Source organism: Ranitomeya variabilis, chromosome 4 (assembly GCF_051348905.1).
Source record: "Ranitomeya variabilis isolate aRanVar5 chromosome 4, aRanVar5.hap1, whole genome shotgun sequence".
Taxonomy (NCBI): domain Eukaryota; kingdom Metazoa; phylum Chordata; class Amphibia; order Anura; family Dendrobatidae; genus Ranitomeya; species Ranitomeya variabilis.
In genome coordinates, this window is record NC_135235.1 from 393796737 (window position 1) to 393818360 (window position 21624).

General features: G+C 43.8%; 1 protein-coding gene across 3 annotated transcripts in view; it reads right to left on the reverse strand.

The window, feature by feature from the left end:
* LOC143764871 (uncharacterized) overlaps positions 1–21624 on the reverse strand; it is a 123563-nt gene that overhangs the window by 42693 nt on the left and 59246 nt on the right. For all 3 annotated transcript variants that reach the window (XM_077250926.1, XM_077250927.1, XM_077250929.1), the window contains exons 3-6: positions 12563–12691; positions 7900–8014; positions 4035–4121; positions 3737–3837 (exon numbers count right to left, since the gene is read on the reverse strand). In XM_077250926.1, the coding sequence (XP_077107041.1) occupies positions 3737–3837; positions 4035–4121; positions 7900–8014; positions 12563–12691 (432 nt within the window). The remainder of the gene's footprint in view (positions 1–3736; positions 3838–4034; positions 4122–7899; positions 8015–12562; positions 12692–21624) is intronic.

Consider the following 21624-nt stretch of genomic DNA (forward strand, 5'->3'; position numbering starts at 1 on the left):
TGCGGGAACTGTGCATTATCGGAATAATGCAGGAATTTGTGGATGGCCTCAAAACACGTCCGGGCCATGGCCATTCGGAACACTGGAGTGTTGCATAAAATATCAATACTCCAATATTGCCGAAGTTCTGGCTTCTTCAGGATCCCTATATGAAGGACAAGGCCCCAAAACTGCATCATTTCAACTGCGTCTCCAGGAGACCAGTTAGAAAATGATGAACCGAGGTTTTGCCGAGCGTATAAATTAGTTTGTCCCACCATGAGGTTAATAAAATCCTCAGAGAAAAAGACTTTTAAAAAGTCTATTTCTGTGAGGGCGGTGATGTCAAACTTGATTCCTGATTCTGCCACAAAATCAGGAATCAGTGGCTCGTAATTTACGGGGGGCAAGGTCCATACGGGGTTCGAATGATTCATCTTCAGGAGTGGGCGCTGCCTCATCTTCTGTCCTAGGGCATCTGTGTGGCGGTTCTGCAGAACCAGAGGAGGAAGATGAGGAGGAGGAAGAGGATGAAGAATTTGAAAAGTAAAGCAATGTGGGATCCTCTCCCTCGTTATCAGTGTCGAAGGCAAGGAAAGAATATGCTTCCTCCACTGAATAGCGCTGTTGGGACGAACGTGACGGGCAGGACATTTTTTGTGTGCATATGGTGCTTTGTGTGTACTTTATTTATAACTGTATGTGTGTGGGGGGGGGGATAGTGATTGGTGCAAACTTGTCTGAAAAGAAAAAGCTAAAAGAAAAAAAGCAAATGGGGAGAAAAAAATGCCTGTGAAAAGAAAAGTGTAAAAGAGCAAGGCACATGCTCTGATAAGTGAACTGTTCCATTATCAAAGATCGGCGGCTGCTGGATGTGCGGACGGGGGGTGGCACAAAGGGGGGTGAAAAAAAAGGAAACTGGCAAGCACAAGCTCTGATAAGTGAACTGCGTCACTTATCAAAGTTTGGCAGCTGCAGGATGCGCGTACGGAGTTAGTGCAAAGGGGGCTGAGAAAAAAAAGCGAGCAAGAGTGTTGATTGGTGAACTGCGTCACCAATCCACGCTCGGCGGCTGCTAAATGTGCGCACGGAGGCGGCGAAAAGGGGGGTGGAGGGAGGTAAAAAGAGGGGGAAGGGGGATTGGGGTGGATGAAGAGAGATCGGGCAGGGATCAGGGATCAACACTTATGGTTGTAGTCAGGTGGCGCAAAGGGGGGGGGGGAAATGGAAACCAGCAGGCACGAGCTCTGATAAGTGAACTGCGTCACTTCTCAAAGTTCAGCGGCTGTGGAATGTGCGTACGGAGTTGGCGCAAAGGGGGCTAAGAAAAAAAAGCGAGCATGAGTGTTGGTCGTGAACTGCGTCACCAATCAACGCTCGGCGGCTGCTAAATGTGCACGGAGGCGGCGCAAAGGGGGGTGGAGGGGGCAAAAAGGAAGGGGATGGGGCGATTGGGGTGGATGAAGAGAGATCGGGCAGGGATCAGGGATCAAAACACATGGTTGTAGTCAGGTGGCGCAAAGGGGGGTGAGAAAAAAGGAAAATGGCAGGCACGAGCTCTGATAAGTGAACTGCATCACTCATCAAAGTTCGGCGGCGGCGGGATGTGAGTACGGAGTTGGCACAAACGGGGGGTGAAAAAAAAATGGAAACCGGCAGGTACGAGCTCTTATAAGTGAACTTCTTCACTTATCAACGTTCGGCGGCTGCTAAATGTGTGCACGGAGGTGGCGCAAAGGGGGGTAGATGGGTGTAAAAAGACGGGGAAGGGGGAGATTGGGGGGATTGGGGTGGATGAAGAGATCGGGCAGGGATCAGGGATCAACACTTACAGTTGTAGTCAGGTGGCGCAAAGGGGGGGTAAAAAAAATGGAAAAGAGCAGGCAAGAGCTCTGATAAGTGAACTGTTTCACTTATCTAAGTTTGGCGGCTGCTGGATATGCGCACTGGGGTGGTGCAAAGGGGGTGAAAAAAATGGAATTCGGCAGGCATGAGCTCTCAGAAGTGAACTGCGTCACTTATCAAAGTTCGGCGGCTGAGAGATGTGCATACGGAGTTGGTGCAAAGGGGACTGAGAAAAAAAAAAAGAGAGCACGAATGTTGATCGGTGAACTGCATCACCAATCCACGCTCGGCGGCTGATAAATGTGCGCTTGGAGGCGGTGCAAAGGGGGGTGGAGGGGGATAAAAGGAGGGGGAAGGGGGGATTGGGGTGGATGAAGAGAGATCGGGCAGAGATCAGTGATCAACAATTACGGTTGTAGTCAGGTGGCGCAAAGGGGGGTGAAAAAAAAGGAAAATGGCAGGCACGAGCACTGATAACTGGATATGATAATCTGATTGGCTGAAACAATGAGAAAGGCTGGAAAGGCTGCGCAGAATTGAACAGCCAATCACAGAGATCGGGTGGGCGGAGTCAGGCCCTGGGATGCCGACACCATCTTCCTCCAGGTAAGATGGCGTTGGAATTTTAATGCTATCACCGTGATTTAAGTCGCAGTGTCGCATTAAAGGGCATGACGTACTATCTCGTCCATGGTCATACGGGCCCGGGTCACATGGACGGAATAGTACGTCAGATGTCAGAAAGGGGTTAAAGAAATCCTGTCATACCCAAAACTGAAATGTAACTATTTAGATCTTCACATAGGGGATTTAGTGCCTATAAAAAATTATACTGGTAATGTAGATAGTAGTAATTGCATTTTATAAAAGTTTAAAACATTATGTAAATGAGTGGACTTCGGTGCAATGTTCCACCCTCTTGATTACACTACTCCTCCCCTAAAATCATGGACATTGGCAGCACAAGCTTTTGAACGCCACCTGATCTAACTCCCCAGCCCTACATAAATAGGCACTGGAGCGGCCGATCACCTGCATACACAGTGTCATTGTGTGCAAGGGCAGAGTTCTCATCCCACTCCCCTGTGTATAGTGGCCGCTCACTGCGCACAGGATCATAAAGCAGTGGAGGCTGATGATGACATGAGAGGGATGAGAATGTGCACCATGTTAGTGTGTACAGAGCACGCTAATCTTCCTCTTCTGTATAGCAGCTGTAGACTCCTGTGTGATCCTGTGTGCAGCGAACGGACCAAACTCGTGACCACGCCAAGGGTATACCTAAGCACCTTCATTTACACATGTAGTAAAACTGTTTTACTACACAACACATTTACAAAAATCTACAGTGCAAGTATGAGTTTTCTAGAGGCTAAACAGTTTCATATCAGTTTTGGGACATGACAGACTCCCATTAAAATTAGTTCACATTCTATGCTTCCATAAAGTCATAAAACACTGTTGAAAGCACTTGAACATTAAAATACTTTTTTGCTTAAAATACTTGTTTTTCTGTCTTCTGAGACCAAACAGCTTTTGCTCCCTCCCCGCACTCAGATGATGAACAGGAGAGGGAAGCTCTATCAGCTTGTTCAGCACTGTGTACGCCCTGATCAGTAAGCAGACGTGGTAATAAACCATTTCTGCCTTCCCTATGGGGAGTTCAGCTGTGTCTGACAGCTGGCTCCCCACTCCTGCAGCGGCTTAATCTCCATGCAGCTGTTGACTCTAGAACGTCCTTGTAGACTCATATGCAGACCAGCCTGCTTTTTAAAGATGTTGGGAGATCTGAAAGCAGTTACGAGATCCCATCTCAGGAGAGCAGCCATTTTTTAACCATCGCACTCATTTATACATGTCAGTCAAAACCTGTTTTATCTTGCTTTACACAAACAATAAAATCATCATGTACCATTGTCTCAAAGGAATCCATTCTGCGTCCATCTGGGAAATCAGCAATGTTGTCTGCTGCATCCACTGGTCTTTGATGCATATGACTGACTTTTGATTTACCTGAAAAGGAAAATGGAAAGAGATGTTTTACAAGTATTACAGAGACTACAACATGATGGACCAGGTGTCTAGAAATGTCTGATACATCCTCTCCAGCCTACGCCACTCATCGGGGTGCCTTTATTGAGGGTGGTGGACCTTTTACTACAACAAATGTAACTACTGTAGGCTGATTTTGAAGGAATCGCTTTGATTACCTGAACTTAAGCTTGTAGCAATTTTCCCCTCTTCATCACACTGAATTCCAATGACATTTTCTTGTGGGCAGTCTTGACAGGACTGATCTATATAAAATATGGAAACAGCCACGTAAAGGGGTTGTCCACCTTAAAAGAAACATTATCTTGAACCGTTTGTCTGTCACTTTCATGCTGTTTCAGGTACTAATGGAACGTGTCAGTTCTCATTAGTCTATTAACAGGAGTCCTGTCCCTGGCTCCCTCTGTCCCCCAGTCAGTTCAATATAAAAAATTGCAGGGTGACAACTGGAAGCCTAACAATGGCCTCTGGGTCTGCCACAAGCCAAAGTCTGTTAGGCCCTGCTGGAGGTAGGATCTTATAGGCTACCAGTCAGTATAAGGTGTCATGATTCTCAATGGCGAGAGAACATAGCCCAGCATATATGAGAACTAGCTCTTGGAAGATGGAAACTATACTGACCATGAACTAAACCTGCCGCACAACTAGAAGTGGCCGGGTAGCATGCCTACGTTTTTTAACCCTAGATGCCCAGCGCCAGCCGGAGAACTACCTAATCCTAGCAGAGGAAAAGACAGTCCTGGCTCACCTCTAGAGAAATTTTCCCAAAAGGCAGACAGAGGCCCCCACATATATTGGCCAGGGTGGATTGATTTAAATCACGCCGATTTAAATCATGATTTAAATCACGATTTAAATCAAAAGATTTTTTTCTATTTAAATCGGATCGATTTAAATCATGATTTTAATCATGATTTAAATCACTGATTTAAATCAAAAGGTTTTTTTAATATAAATCACGATTAAAATGAGAAGTGAGAGCAGTGCGCATGTGCGCCCATAGTTACACGGACGAAACTAGGGGCAACGATCTAACGCCAGGGTGAGGGGGGGACCCCAAAGTAAGTAAAAATCTTTTTTGTTTTACTATATGGCAATAGGTAGGTGTTTAAAAGCAGCATGTCTTAATTGTATAAACTATTAATAGCCTCCACATTTTGTTCATACTGCCCCTTTAATTCCACACTTCTAGCTTGGTTTCACTTTTGGTTTAGTTTCTTTTTCCATTCAGTTGACATGCCCAAACTTGTTGGATAGTCAGCATCCTACAGAAACCTCTGGAAGAGCATGGCATTGTGAATGTTACACATATACAGCCTTTATTCTACTGAGTTAAACAACTCAGCTTTATCTCATGATGGAAGAACCTTTGGATGGTAAAATATTTTCCTCAAAAAGCAGTTTATTGAAAAAAATCCGATTTAAATCAAAAAAATCCGATTTAAATCAAAAAAATCCGATTTTTTTGATTTTTTTAAAAAAACATTGATTTTTATCCACCCTGATATTGGCGGTGATTTTAGATGAAATGACAAACGTAGTATGAAAATAGGTTTAGCAAAATCGAGGTCCGCTTTCTAGATAGCAGGAAGACAGAAAGGACACTTTCATGGTCAGCAGAAAACCCTATCAAAACACCATCCAGAAATTCCTTTAAGACTCTAGCATTAACTCATAACACCAGAGTGGCAATTTCCGATCACAAGAGCTTTCCAGACACAGTAACGAAACAGCAGCTGTGAACAGGAACAAAATGCAAAAACACACAAGGACAAAAGTCCAACTTAGCTGGGAGTTGTCTAGTAGCAGGAACAAGCACAGAAGGCTTCTGATTACATTGTTGACCGGCAAGAAACTGACAGAGGAGCAAGGTTATATAGCGACTCCCACATCCTGATAGGAGCAGGTGAACAGAGGGGATGATGCACACAAGTTCAATTCCACAAGTGGCCACCGGGGGAGCCCAGAATCCAATTTCACAACAATAAGGCCTTTTTCACACATCTGTATTTTGCAGTCTTGAGTACAGACGGCAATGCACGAACTGGCATGAGGCTGTCGAGTATGGGCTAGGAGACCCAAAGCTCATGGATGTTTTTTAAAGCATTTACCGAGTGGCATAGTTAATATGTTAACTTTATTCAGCTGGTCAGTAAGATTAATGTAGTAATAACCTGCTATCTTTTTCTTACTTTTAGGCTATGTTCCCACCTGAGCTTTTCATGCGTTTTTCATGCTCCCTATTTTTGCTGTGTCAGAAATGCAGTGTCTTACAGTTTCAGCAAAGTGGATGGGATTTATAGAAATCTCATGCCCACCGTGCTTCTTTTTTACTCAGCGTAAACTCACCTGGGTGCATGATTAAAATCCGCAACATGTAAATTCCTCTTGAGGATACGCTGAATTTTATGTGCGGATTTTCCCATAGACTAGCATTAGGTGCAGAAAATCTGTAGAAAAAACCCTACACGTGTTTTTTGTGCGTTTCCACTTCAGAAACGCATCAAAAGCGCATGTATTCTGCACCTAATCCTAATATATACTTACCTTGTAATGTCTTCACATCCTGTTCCATCCAGATGTGTTCGGATCCCAGAATTCCAAGTGGCAGAAGTTTACCGCCCACCATATTGGGACACCCAAGTGATGGGTGCCTCGATATGGAAACTGCTGGTGGTACCATCCTCCAGCGGAACACCGTCGCACCACACACACACACACACATTGTATACGCCGTACGCACCACACACACAAACACACACTGTATATGCCGTACGCACCACACACACACACTGTATATGCTGTACGCACCACACACACAAACACACACTGTATATGCCGTACGCACCACACACAAACACACACTGTATACGCCGTAGGCACCACACACACTGTATACGCCGTACGCACCACACACACACACACTGTATACACCGCCACAGGGATCAGCCGAATGATTCACTGACCGCCGCCATCTTTGAACAGGAGGAGCGCATGCGCAGTTTTAATGTGACTGCCGTTATCTGTCTGCACAAAGATGGTGGCGGTCTGATTTACTGCACCTGCACGAATGCCACCCAGGTGCAGTAAATCATTTGGCTGATCCCGGCGGCAGATGCGCGACGTGTCTACAGGCAGAGGAAGTCGGTCACGTTAAAGGGGTTTACCCACAAACGAAAGTTCATTTTAAACATTGCCTGTGTCTTACCGTGTACGGAGCATACCACATATCCTGGGCAGGGGAGGGAGCAAAAGACAATACTGACGTTACAGCAGGGGATCACAGTGGATTCATTTTTGTCAGGTAAAATATTTCACTGACTGTTTTTAAACAATATTTTACCTCAAAAAATGTATCCTCTGCGATCTCCTGCTGCAATGTCAGTATTGTCTTTTGCTTCCTCCCCTGACCAGGAGCTGTGGTATGTTCGGTACACGAACACAGCACAGGAAGGAGAGAGACAGCAGACAAGGGGGATAGCACATGGTTTAGACAGGTCAAAGAGAGCACAGACAGGAGAAGTCAGCACATGGGGAGAGAGAGTGGATAGGTTGGTGAGCACATGGTGGGGGGGGTGCTAAGAGAGAATTCTGAGAAGAAATATATAAAGTGTGTGTAATCCCAAGAGAAGCAGCAATGCTGATATTAGCACAGATACTAACACTGTATGGACAGAAGTACGAACCCACGTTCCTCAAAATGCTGCTTTAGAAACTCTGATGATGAACTCCATCCATTTTCTCCAAGAAAATACAAATAGCAAAAAAAACAGGGTAAGTAGCTAAGACTATGTTCACATGTCCATGTGAGAGAAAAAAATGTCTGCATGCTGCATTTTTTCTTCTGTTGTAAAAATTGACACGGAATGGAAGGCCCCCTACCTTCATCTGTCAATAAGCAAACAAGTACATTTTGCCAAAGAATTCTGTATTTTTGTTCCGTTTTCTGAGAACATAGCCTAAATGTCTCAGATAATTGTAGGGTCGAGCATGCTACTGTCTAGCTATCCCATTGCACCTTACCAGTACTTATATTCATGGGGAGGTCTTCCTCCTTGCACGTCAGTGTAGCCCATACACGAGCATCCTCTTCAGTATTGGTCGCGGGTTCGTCTTTCACTTCCTTTAAGTGTTCGCCCTAGGTGACACAAAATATTATTGGACGAATTAGGGGGTGGCTATTGGAGGAGAACATTAAAAAATGGAGGCAAGAAGGGTGAATAAAGAAACATGGGCAAGTAAAAAGATGATAAGTAAAACAGTTGACCGTAATCTTACAGCAATAAACCAAGGACAGAGATAGACAAAACCTATTTGCATATTCAGACAAAGGGAGCGGGAGCAACAAGCGTAGTCACATGGGATCCAATACCAACCATCATCGCGGAACCCCAAACTGAAAACTGATGCCAAACTTGCCACGAGCATTTTATTCTGAGGATTTTACAGATATAAACCAGTATTGGCATGTTTGCAAAAAGAGTTCATGTGCATTTCTTTCTTTGAAAGGCTTTATTTTCCATTTTTCCATTTTTTAAGGACAATGAAAATAATAATTAACAACTAAAGAGTCCTATATATACACTTAGTACATACATCCTCATAGACAACACACAATCATACCGGTCTCCATTTCCATGCCCCATCCCCCAAAATGTCATTCATTACCGCCTCAAGCAGGCATATGAGAGCACTGAACATACAGAAGGCTGCTATTGCTGACCACCATCCCTATACCTTACCAAACTTATAAGCACATCTCCAATTAGTATAGAGGACTTTATATAATGGAAAATATCTATTGTCTAATTGCAGCCAATGGAGCCTACAGGGGAGGATTTCCATGGATTTCCATGCCATTATAATTACTTTTCTATCACAGAAATCTAAAAAATAGTCTAAAAAAACAGGAGAAGGATCATCACGGGCAGTTGCTATATTTAAGAACAAAGGTTGAATGTTAAGGGCTGGGGTTTTACTTGGAATGAATCCAGTTTGGTCTGGATGTACTAATGATGACAGACCCAGACTCAATCTCAAAGCAAGAATTTTAGCTAGAGTTTTAATATATTAAGTAACAACATAGAGTGGTAAGAATCAGGAGACATGAGGTCCTTCCCTGGCTTCAGTAAGACCACTGGCAGCACCTCCCTTTTGAGTCAGGAAGCTCCCATCTCAAAAATCTCAGAGCTCAAACAAACGATGTTTAACCAAATCACAATTAGTCTTGTACCAATCCCTTACCAAACCATTGGTTCCAGGAGTTTTCCCAGAAGGTTGTACTTTAGTAGCATCTTCTATCACTTCACTAATCGGGGCATCTAGTGCCTCTGATTGCTTATGGCACAAGCATCAAAGGGGAAGACCAGGTAGAAAGGAGTTTACAACCTGGGAGACAAGTTTACAAATCTTGATAAAAAATTCCCCAAAAATCTCATTAGTCAGATGTGGGTCTGTATGGAATTCCCACTGTGGATTCCTGACACACAGAATGGATATAGGAGGTGGCTTCGGAATGAGCCAAGCAAGCCAATAACTATCCTCAACCCCAAGAATGGCAGCTTCCGTCGCCAGCATTTTCTTTTGTGTTTGCTCCTTTGTCAGAATAAGTAATTCCGGGGCCCATTGCTGCTTACACGAGGCCTGGGGATTAGCAATGTATGCCTACTCTGCCCTTTCAACCTCAGTAGTCAGAGACATCTCCCTATCTTTAAGAAGGGTCTCTGCCCAGCAAAGCCAGAAATAAACATCCCCCTACTCAGGGCCGCCATCAGGGCATAATTACCCTTACTGGTGTATGAGGTCCGTGAGCTCGGGAGGCCTGGCATTAGAGTTTTCATAATCTGGAGCGGTTTGTGGAGGGAGCAGTAGGAGGAGCGTCATTGTGACAGACAGTTGGGACAGGCATTATTAGTTTTGCCAGATTCAAGTTATTTCTGTGACCATTGTCGGTTTTTCTGTCATTAAACGAGGGGTAACAACAATTTTCACCACATGTGTATATAATATCCAATATATATAATATTCATTATGTAAACTAGGGGGCAGGTCACTGAGGGAACAGAGCACCACATGAAGACCCCCCCCACAGGCCGCCTCGGAGCACGAGAAGATCACTAACTCAAAACTGAAAATAAAGATTAAACAACAACCACAAGACGGATTCCATCAACCAAGGTATCATTTTAATCAGTATAACGGCGCCGACCTGACACTGTAGGTTACTGTGCACAATCCTGCTGACAGGTTCACTTTAGGTCTAATATATAGGCTGTGCTACTGTTAAATATCAGCAGGTGGCAGTGTTCCACAAGAATCCAGAAAATAAAGCACAGAGAAAATGGCCTCTGACAATGTCAGTAAACTCAGGTCAGTCAGGGAGGCCATTCCCACTAAGCTATACTGTCTGCAGTCACGGGTCAGGAACACTGCTGAAGCAGGAAGCTGTCCTACACTGTTGAACCACTGTGCAATATGGATTAGAAGCACCAGGTGCTACTTTATGCTGGGCTCCACATGAGAAGCATTAATGAAGTCACTTCACCCAGCTTTTCCTGTGGATTCCTGATGCCAATTCACCACAGCACCCTGGACTTCACCCGCACCATTCTCTTCCACTTTCAATTACCCACCAGGTCTCAGGAGCAGCTGCGTTACAGCTGACTGAGCAGAATCCACACAGCTCTGCAGCCAGGGCAGGCTAGGCCGCAGCAGGAAAACACTGCTCTGTGACTAAGCACCACTCCAAAACTGCTGCAGGGGATTCCTGAAGTGAAGCTCCAGGGAGAGATTCAGTCAGGAAGGTGGTTTACCACAGGATGGAGGGTCACGGAGATGAGGAGCACAGAGAGATGCGTCCTCTCAGGAAGCCATCAGACCACCATTTAAGAAGTTAGGTTTTCCATTTGCCTCAGATCCACTGATGAGAATGCTGTAGGGTTTACCTTGGCCGCTGCACTCTTCACAGTGTGTATGTTCTCCCAGTGTTTGTGTGGCCATCTTCCAGGTAGCCCCAGTTTCCTCCCATACTATTCTGCTCTCTTTATACAGAGTCACTGCCGATGTCATGCTGATTGACAGCTGGTTTACAGTTGCGTTAGGCTGTCAATGAACGTGGAAAAAGAGCGGAAAAGAAGGAACTGGAAGCAGGAAAATCACTGCCAGTCAGTGACCGCTCTGAGCCTGGAGAGATCATCACATGGCAAAACAGGCAAGCAGCTAGTAACTAATAATAATAATAATCTTTATTTCTATATAGCGCTAACATATTACGCAGCGCTTTACAGTTTGCACACATTATTGTCACTGTCCCCAATGGGGCTCACAATCTAAATAACATGCTGGTATGTTCTTAGCCCCACAGGAAAACAGCAAAAGTCCCGGATAATCCCTTTAAGGCCATGTGCACATGTTGCGGATTAGGTTTAGGAATATTTGGTGCGGATTCTGCATCTCTTGGCAGAAAACGCAGGTGCAGATTTGACGTGTTTTTTTGTGTGGATTTGATTCGTTTTTTGTGCGGATTTGCTGCGGATTTTTTGCGGATTTACTGCGTTTTTTACCCTTGCGGATTTCTATAATGGAATGGGTACAAAAACGCTACAGATCTGCAAAAAAGAAGTGACATGCTACTTCTTTTAATCCGCAGCGTTTCCGCACGGAATTTTCCGCACCATTAGCACAGAATTTTTTTTTTTACCATTGATTTACATTGTACTGTAAATCACTTGCGGATCTGCAGCGTTTCTGCACCATAAAAAGCGCTGCAGATCCGCTGCACATCCCCCAAGGCTACCTCCATGAATGTCACTACACTTCTGCCTGATGAAGGCACAGGCTGCAGAAAAGCGTTGCTCTCTTTTACTATATATTAGCTCCCTTTTTTTGTTCTCTCTTTTTACTTTGGTTTTTAACAAATTCACTAAGGCCTCTTTCACACTAGCGTCGTGCACTGCACGTCGCTATGTGTCGTTTGGTTGAAAAAACGTATCCTGCAAAAGTGCTTGCAGGATGCGTTTTTTCACCATTGATTTGCATTAGCGTCACATTGCGATGCTTTGCCACACGTCGCAACCGTCGTGCGACGGTTGCGCCGTGTTGTGGCGGACCGTCGGCTGCAAAAAACGTTACATGTAACGTTTTTTGCCGCCGACGGACCGCCATTTCCGACCGCGCATGCGCGGCCGGAACTCCGCCCCCACCTCCCCGCACCTCTCAATGGGTCAGCGGATGCGTGGAAAAACAGCATCCGCTGCCCCCGTTGTGCGGCGCATTCACTGCTAGCGTCGGTACGACGCACTGCGACGGGCCGAGTACGTCGCTAGTGTGAAAGTAGCCTAACTGCTTAACTTATTGTCTTCAAGCTAGTTACTGGGGGCAGCCGCAGCTGATAACATGTTACTAACACTTTTAGTAATGCCTGATGGTTGCACAAGGTGAGTACCTACCTAACGACTACCTCCATTCTCCTGACCAACTATTCTACACTGTTATTTTTACCTCTCAATGGGTCCTTTAATCAGCACTGAAACAGCATTTAACTACAGGGATAACACATTGGTAACCCAGCTTACTGGCTTGGTCACTACTGTGCAAGGCCAATGCTGCTGAGAGCACAGGAACTCAGTAAGTGGAGGGAAAAAGCATGGTTATTCAGGTCATCTCTGGGGTTACTATATAACGTCACCTCTGCAGTCAGCAGCTCAATGATCTTGTTGGTGAGGTCCAGGATCTTCTCATCATTCTCTTTCTCATGTGCAGGAGATAACGGTTCTGTAATGTTGTCGTCATCCGATTTCTTTATTGGTACATAATCCTAAAGAAAAAAATGTAACATTAACCCCTTAAGCCCCGAGGGTGGTTTGCACGTTAATGACCAGGCCAATTTTTACAATTCTGACCACTGTCCCTTTATGAGGTTATAACTCTGGAACGCTTCAACGGATCTTGGCGATTCTGACATTGTTTTCTCGTGACATATTGTACTTCATGTTAGTGGTAAAATTTGTTCGATATAACTTGCGTTTATTTGTGAAAAAAACGAATATTTGGCGAAAATTTGGAAAATTTCGCAATTTTCCAACTTTGAATTTTTATGCCCTTAAATCACAGACATATGTCACACAAAATACTTAATAAATAACATTTTCCACATGTCTACTTTACATCAGCACAATTTTGGAACCAAAATTTTTTTTTGTGACGGAGTTATAAGGGTTAAAAGTTGACCAGCAATTTCTCATTTTTACAACACCATTTTTTTTTAGGGACCACATCTCATTTGAAGTCATTTTGACGGGTCTATATGATAGAAAATACCCAAGTGTGACACCATTCTAAAAACTGCACCCCTCAAGGTACTCAAAACCACTTTCAAGAAGTTTATTAACCCTTCAGGTGTTTCACAGGAATTTTTGGAATGTTTAAATAAAAATGAACATTTAACTTTTTTTCACACAAAATTTATTTCAGCTCCAATTTGTTTTATTTTACCAAGGGTAACAGGAGAAAATAGACCCCAAAAGTTGTTGTACAATTTGTCCTGAGTACGCTGATACCCCATATGTGGGGGTAAACCACAGTTTGGGCGCATGGCAGAGCTTGGAAGCAAAGGAGCGCCATTTGACTTTTCAATGCAAAATTGACTGGAATTGAGATGGGACGCCATGTTGCATTTGGAGAGCCCCTGATGTGCCTAAACATTGAAACCCCTAACAAGTGACACCATTTTGGAAAGTAGACCCCCTAAGGAACTTATCTAGATGTGTGGTGAGCACTTTGACCCAACAAGTGCTTTACAGAAGTTTATAATGCAAAGCCGTAAAAATAAAAAATCATATTTTTTCACAAAAATGATCTTTTCACCCCCAATTTTTTATTTTCCCAAGGGTGAGAGAAGAAATTGGACCCCAAAAATTGTTGTGCAATTTGTCCTGAGTACGCTGATACCCCATATGTGGGTGTAAACCATTGTTTGGGCGCAGGGCAGAGCTCGGAAGGGAAGGAGCGCCATTTGACTTTTCAATGCAAAATTGACTGGAATTGAGATGGGACGCCATGTTGCATTTAGAGAGCCCTTGATGTGCCTAAACATTGAAACCCCTAACAAGTGACACCATTTTGGAAAGTAGACCCCCTAAGGAACTTATCTAGATGTGTGGTGAGCATTTTGACCCAACAAGTGCTTTACAGAAGTTTATAATGCAGAGCCGTAAAAATAAAAAATCATATTTTTTCACAAAAATGATCTTTTCACCCCCAATTTTTTATTTTCCCAAGGGTAAGAGAAGAAATTGGACCCCAAAAATTGTTGTGCAATTTGTCCTGAGTACACTGATACCCCATATGTGGGTGTAAACCATTGTTTGGGCGCAGGGCAGAGCTCAGAAGGGAAGGAGCGCCATTTGACTTTTCAATGCAAAATTGACTGGAATTGAGATGGGACGCCATGTTGCGTTTGGAGAGCCCCTAATGTGCCTAAACATTGAAACCCCCCACGAGTGACACCATTTTGGAAAGTAGACCCCTTAAGGAACTTATCTAGATGTGTGTTGAGCACTTTGACCCAACAAGTGCTTCACAGAAGTTTATAATGCAGAGCCGTAAAAATAAAAAATCATATTTTTTCACAAAAATGATCTTTTCACCCCCATTTTTTTATTTCCCCAAGGGTAAGAGAAGAAATTAGACCACAAAAGTTGTTGTGCAATTTGTCCTGAGTACGACGATACCCCATATGTGGGGGTAAACCACTGTTTGGGCGCATAGCAGAGCTCGGAAGGGAAGGAGCGCTATTTTACTTTTCAATGCAAAATTGACTGGAATTAAGATGGGATGCCATGTTGCGTTTGGAGAGCCCCTGATGTGCCTAAACATTAAACCCCCCCACAAGTGACACCATTTTGGAAAGTAGACCCCCTAAGGAACTTATCTAGATGTGTTTTGAGAGCTTTGAACCCCCAAGTGTTTCACTACAGTTTATAACGCAGAGCCGTGAAAATAAAAATATTTTTTTTTTCACAAAAATGATTTTTTAGCCCCCAAGTTTTGTATTTTCACAAGGGTATCAGGATAAATTGGACCATAAAAGTTGTTGTCCAATTTGTCCTGAGTACGCTGATACCCCCTATGTGGGGGGGAACCACTGTTTGGGCGCATGACAGAGCTCGGAAGTGAAGGAGCGCCATTTGGAATGCAGACTTAAATGGATTGGTCTGCAGGCGTCACGTTGCATTTGCAGAGCCCCTGATGTACCCAAACAGTACAAACCCCCCACAAGTGACCCCATATTGGAAACTAGACCCCCCAAGGAACTTATCTAGATGTGTTGTGAGAACTTTGAACCCCCAAGTGTTTCACTACAGTTTATAACGCAGAGCCGTGAAAATATTATTATTTTTTTTTTTTCACAAAAATGAAATTTAGCCCCCAGTTTTGTATTTTCACAAGGGTATCAGGATAAATTGGACCCTAAAAGTTGTTGTCCAATTTGTCCTGAGTACGCTGATACCCCCTATGTGGGGGGGAACCACTGTTTGGGCGCATGACAGAGCTCGGAAGGGAAGGAGCGCCATTTGGAATGCAGACTTAAATGGATTGGTCTGCAGGCGTCACGTTGCATTTGCAGAGCCCCTGATGTACCCAAACAGTACAAACCCCCCACAAGTGACCCCATATTGGAAACTAGACCCCCCAAGGAACTTATCTAGATGTGTTGTGAGAACTTTGAACCCCCAAGTGTTTCACTACAGTTTATAACGCAGAGCCGTGAAAATATTATTTTTTTTTTTTTTTCACAAAAATGAAATTTAGCCCCCAGTTTTGTATTTTCACAAGGGTATCAGGATAAATTGGACCCTAAAAGTTGTTGTCCAATTTGTCCTGAGTACGCTGATACCCCCTATGTGGGGGGGAACCACTGTTTGGGCGCATGACAGAGCTCGGAAGGGAAGGAGCGCCATTTGGAATGCAGACTTAAATGGATTGGTCTGCAGGCGTCACGTTGCATTTGCAGAGCCCCTGATGTACCCAAACAGTACAAACCCCCCACAAGTGACCCCATATTGGAAACTAGACCTCCCAAGGAACTTATCTAGATGTGTTGTGAGAACTTTGAACCCCCAAGTGTTTCACTACAGTTTACAACGCAGAGCCGTGAAAATAAAACATATTTTTTTTCCCACAAAAATGATTTTTAGCCCCCCAAATTTTTATTTTCCCAAGGATAACAAGAGAACTTGGACCCCAGAAGTTGTTGTTCAATTTGTCCCTAGTACGCTGATACCCCATATGTTGGGGTAAACCCCTTTTTGGACGCACGGGAGAGCTCGGAAGGGAAGGAGCACTGTTTTACTTTTTCAACGCAGAATTGGCTGGAATTGAGATTGGACGCCATGTCGCGTTTGGAGAGCCCCTGATGTGCCTGAACAGTGGAAGCTCCCCAATTCTACCTGAAACCCTACCCCTAACCGTTTACTGAACATTTTCTGACAGTCATAAGTGCCACGTATATAAGTGCCACGTATTTAAGAGCCACGTATTTAAGTGCCACGTATTTCAGTGCCACGTATTTCAGTGCCACGTATTTCAGTGCCACGATATTTCAGTGCCACGTATTTCAGTGCCACATATTTCAGTGCCACGTATTTCAGGCACTGAAAAATACGTGGCACGTAAATACTTCAGTGCCACGATATTTCAGTGCCACGATATTTCAGTGCCACGAATTTCAGTGCCACGAATTTCAGTGCCACGTATTTCAGTGCCACGTATTTCAGGCACTGAAAAATACGTGGCACGTAAATACGTGGCACTGAAATACGTGGCACTGAAATACGTGGCACGTAAATACGTGGCACTGAAATACGTGGCACTGAAATACGTGGCACTGAAATACGTGGCACTGAAATACGTGGCACTGAAATACGTGGCACTGAAATACGTGGCACTGAAATACGTGGCACTGAAATACGTGGCACTTATATACGTGGCCACTGAAATATCGTGGCACTTATATACGTATATACGTATATAAACGTATATTTCAGTGCCACGTATTTCAGTGCCACGTATTTCAGGTTAGGGGTAGGGTTAGGGGTAGGGTTAGGGTTTTTTGTTTTTTTCTTGTTTTCTTGTGTTTTTCTATAAAAACGCATGCGTTTTACCGCGTTTACATGCATTTTTTCACACATGCGGTTTTTTTAAAAAACGCATGCAGATAAAAACGCAAGTGTGAAACCAGACTAAAAGACGCTTTTTATAGCAAAAAAGTTTTTGCGTCTCCACATTTTGAGACCTATAATTTTTCCACATTTTGGTCCACAGAGTCATGTGAGGTCTTGTTTTTTGCGGGACGAGTTGACGTTTTTATTGGTAACATTTTCGGACACGTGACAGTTTTTGATCGCTTTTTATTCCGATTTTTGTGAGGCAGAAAGACCAAAAACCAGCTATTCATGAATTTCTTTTGGGGGAGGCGTTTATACCGTTCCGCGTTTGGTAAAATTGATAAAGCAGTTTTATTCTTCGGGTCAGTACGATTACAGCGATACCTCATTTATATCATTTTTTTATGTTTTGACGCTTTTATACGATAAAAACTATTTTATAGAAAAAATAATTATTTTGGCATCGCTTTATTCTGAGGACTATAACTTTTTAATTTTTTTGCTGATGATGCTGTATGGCGGCTCGTTTTTTGCGGGACAATATGACGTTTTCAGTGGTACCATGGTTATTTATATCCGTCTTTTTGATCGCGTGTTATTCCACTTTTTGTTCGGCGGTATGGTAATAAAGCGTTGTTTTTTGCCTCGTTTTTTTTTTTTTTTTTCTTACGGTGTTTACTGAAGGGGTTAACTAGTGGGCCAGTTTTATAGGTTGGGTCGTTACGGCCGCGGCGATACTAAATATGTGTACTTTTATTGTTTTTGTTTGTTTTTTTTAGATAAAGAAATGTATTTATGGGAATAATATTTTTTTTTTTATTATTATTTATTTAGGAATTTTTTTTTTTTTTTTTTTACACATGTGGAAATTTTTTTTTTTACTTTTTTACTTTGTCCCAGGGGGGGACATCACAGATCGCAGATCTGATAGTGTGCACAGCACTCTATCAGATCTGCGATCATACTTTCATCGGAGCAGGCTGCAGCTTTCATCTGCAGCCTGCTCCGACCCGGAAGTGCTCCCTGCAGGACCCGGATACAGCCCCTCGGCCATTTTGGATCCGGGGCCTGCAGGGAGAAGACGTTCGGTACGAGGTGAGTACATCACCTTGTACCGATCGTCTCAGGGAAGCCCGCAGGGAGCCCCCTCCCTGCGCGATGCTTCCCTGTACCGCCGGTACACCGCGATCATGTTTGATCGCGGTGTGCCGGGGGTTAATGTGCCGGGGGCGGTCCGTGACCGCTCCTGGCACATAGTGCCGGATGTCAGCTGCGATATGCAGCCGACACCCGGCCGCGATCGGCCGCGCTCCCCCCGTGAGCGCGGCCGATCGCGTATGACGTACTATCCCGTCACCGGGAATTAAGGCCCACCCCACCTCGACGGGATAGTACGTCATACGGGCTTAAGGGGTTAATATTGATAAAAATGGACTCATGTGGAGGAAGCTTTCAAATGATCATCACAGCAAGTCAGTAATTCAAAAAAATAAAAGGCATCTGCAAGTCCAAGGATCACAAATCCTTTAACCCCTTAGTGACAGAGCCAATTTGGTACTTAATGACCGAGCCAATTTTTACAATTCTGACCAGTGTCACTTTAAGAGGTTATAACTCTGGAACGCTTTATCGGATCCCGCTGATTCTGAGATTATTTTTTCGTGACATATTGTACTTCAAGTTAGTGGTAACATTTCTTCGATATTACTTGCGATTATTTATGAAAAAAATGGAAATATGGTGAAAATTTTTAAAATTTTGCAATTTTCAAACTTTGTATTTTTATGCCCTTAAATCAGAGAGATATGTCACAAAAAATAGTTCATAAATAACATTTCCCACATATCTACTTTACATCAGCACAATTTTGGAAACAATTTTTTTTTTTTTTTAGGGCGTTATAAGGGTTAAAAGTTGACCAGCAATTTCTCATTTTTACAACACCATGTTTTTTTTAGGGACCACATCACCTTTGAAGTCATTTTGAGGGGTCTATATGATAGAAAATAACCAAGTGTGACACTATTCTAAAAACTGCACCCCTCAAGCTGCTCAAAACCACATTCAAGAAGTTTATTAACCCTTTACTGTTGTGAAATTGGATTTTGGGCTCCCCCGGTGGCCACTGGTGGAATTGAACTGGTGTGCATCATCCCCTCTGTTCACCTGTTTCCATCAGGATGTGGGAGTCGCTATTTAACCTTGCTCCTCTGTCACTTCCATGCCGGTCAACATTGTAATCAGAAGCCTTTCTGTGCATGTTCCTGCTGCTAGACAACTCCCAGCTAAGTTGGACTTTAGTCCTCGTTTGTTTTTGCATTTTGTTCCAGTTCACTGCTGTAGTTTCGTTTCTGTGTCTGGAAAGCTCTTGTGATCTGAAATTGCCACTCTGATGTTATGAGTTAATACTAGAGTCTTAAAGTAATTTCAGGATGGTATTTTGATAGGGTTTTCAGCTGACCATGAAAGTGCCCTTTCTGTCTTCCTGCTATCTAGTAAGCGGACCTCAATTTTGCTAAACCTATTTTCATACTACGTTTGTCATTTCATCTAAAATCACCGCCAATATATGTGGGGGCCTCTGTCTGCCTATCGGGGAAACTTCTCTAGAGGTGAGCCAGGACTATATTTTCCTCAGCCAGGATTAGTTAGTCCTCCGGCCGGCGCTGGGCGTCTAGGGATAAAAAACGTAGGCAACGCTACCCGGCTACTGTTAGTTGTGCGGCAGGTTTAGTTCATGGTCAGTTTAGTTTCCATCCTTCCAAGAGCTAGTACTTATGTTTGCTGGGCTATGTTCTCTTGCCATTGAGAACCATAACAGTTTGACCGGCCTCAAAAAAGGGTTAAATTAATTGACAGAGAAAGGAGAGAAAAGAGAAGTCTGCTGAAGATTTTTTTTTTTTTCCCCTTCCCTTCAGTTCTGAGTGTGCTTGTAATTGAATCTCTTGCAAGTCTGCCTATATTGCAGCCTTTCTCTCTCTCTCTCTCCTTCTAATCCTGGAATGGCTCTGTGTTCACCTGTTTAAAATGGATATTCAGAGTTTAGCTGCAGGTTTGAATAATCTCACCACGAAAGTTCAAAATTTACAAGATTTTGTTGTTCATGTTCCTATATCTGAACCTAGAATTCCTTTGCCTGAATTTTTCTCGGGGAATAGATCTTGCTTTCAAAATTTCAAAAATAATTGCAAGTTGTTTTTGTCCCTGAAATCTCGCTCTGCTGGAGATCCTGCTCAGCAGGTCAGGATTGTGATTTCCTTGCTCCGGGGCGACCCTCAGGATTGGGCTTTTGCATTGGCTCCAGGGGATCCTGCGTTGCTCAATGTGGATGCGTTTTTTCTGGCCTTGGGGTTGCTTTATGAGGAACCTCAGTTAGAGCTTCAGGCGGAAAAGGCCTTGATGTCCCTATCTCAGGGGCAAGACGAAGCTGAAATATACTGCCAGAAATTCCGTAAATGGGCTGTGCTTACTCAGTGGAATGAGTGCGCCCTGGCGGCGAATTTCAGAGAGGGTCTCTCTGATGCCATTAAGGATGTTATGGTGGGGTTCCCTGTGCCTGCGGGTCTGAATGAGTCCATGACAATGGCTATCCAGATCGATAGGCGTCTGCGGGAGCGCAAACCTGTGCACCATTTGGCGGTGTCTACTGAGAAGACGCCAGAGAATATGCAATGTGATAGAATTCTGTCCAGAAGTGAACGGCAGAATTTAAGACGAAAAAATGGGTTGTGCTTCTATTGCGGTGATTCAACTCATGTTATATCAGCATGCTCTAAGCGTACTAAGAAGCTTGATAAGTCTGTTTCAATTGGCACTTTACAGTCTAAGTTTATTCTATCTGTGACCCTGATTTGTTCTTTATCATCTATTACCGCGGATGCCTATGTCGACTCTGGCGCCGCTTTGAGTCTTATGGATTGGTCCTTTGCCAAACGCTGTGGGTATGATTTGGAGCCTCTTGAAACTCCTATACCCCTGAAGGGGATTGACTCCACCCCATTGGCTAGTAATAAACCACAATACTGGACACAAGTAACTATGCGGATTAATCCGGATCATCAGGAGATTATTCGCTTTCTTGTGCTGTATAACCTACATGATGTGTTGGTGCTTGGATTGCCATGGCTGCAATCTCATAACCCAGTCCTTGACTGGAAAGCTATGTCTGTGTTAAGCTGGGGATGTAAGGGGAAGCATGGGGACGTACCTGTGGTTTCCATTTCATCATCTATTCCCTCTGAGATTCCTGAATTCTTGACTGAATATCGTGACGTTTTTGAAGAACCTAAGCTTGGTTCATTACCTCCGCACCGGGAGTGCGATTGTGCCATAGATTTGATTCCGGGTAGTAAATACCCTAAGGGTCGTTTATTTAATCTGTCTGTGCCTGAACATGCTGCTATGCGAGAATATATAAAGGAGTCCTTGGAAAAGGGACATATTCGTCCTTCGTCATCTCCCTTAGGAGCCGGTTTTTTCTTTGTGGCTAAGAAAGATGGCTCTTTGAGACCGTGTATTGATTATCGGCTTTTGAATAAAATCACGGTTAAATATCAATATCCGTTGCCACTGCTGACTGATT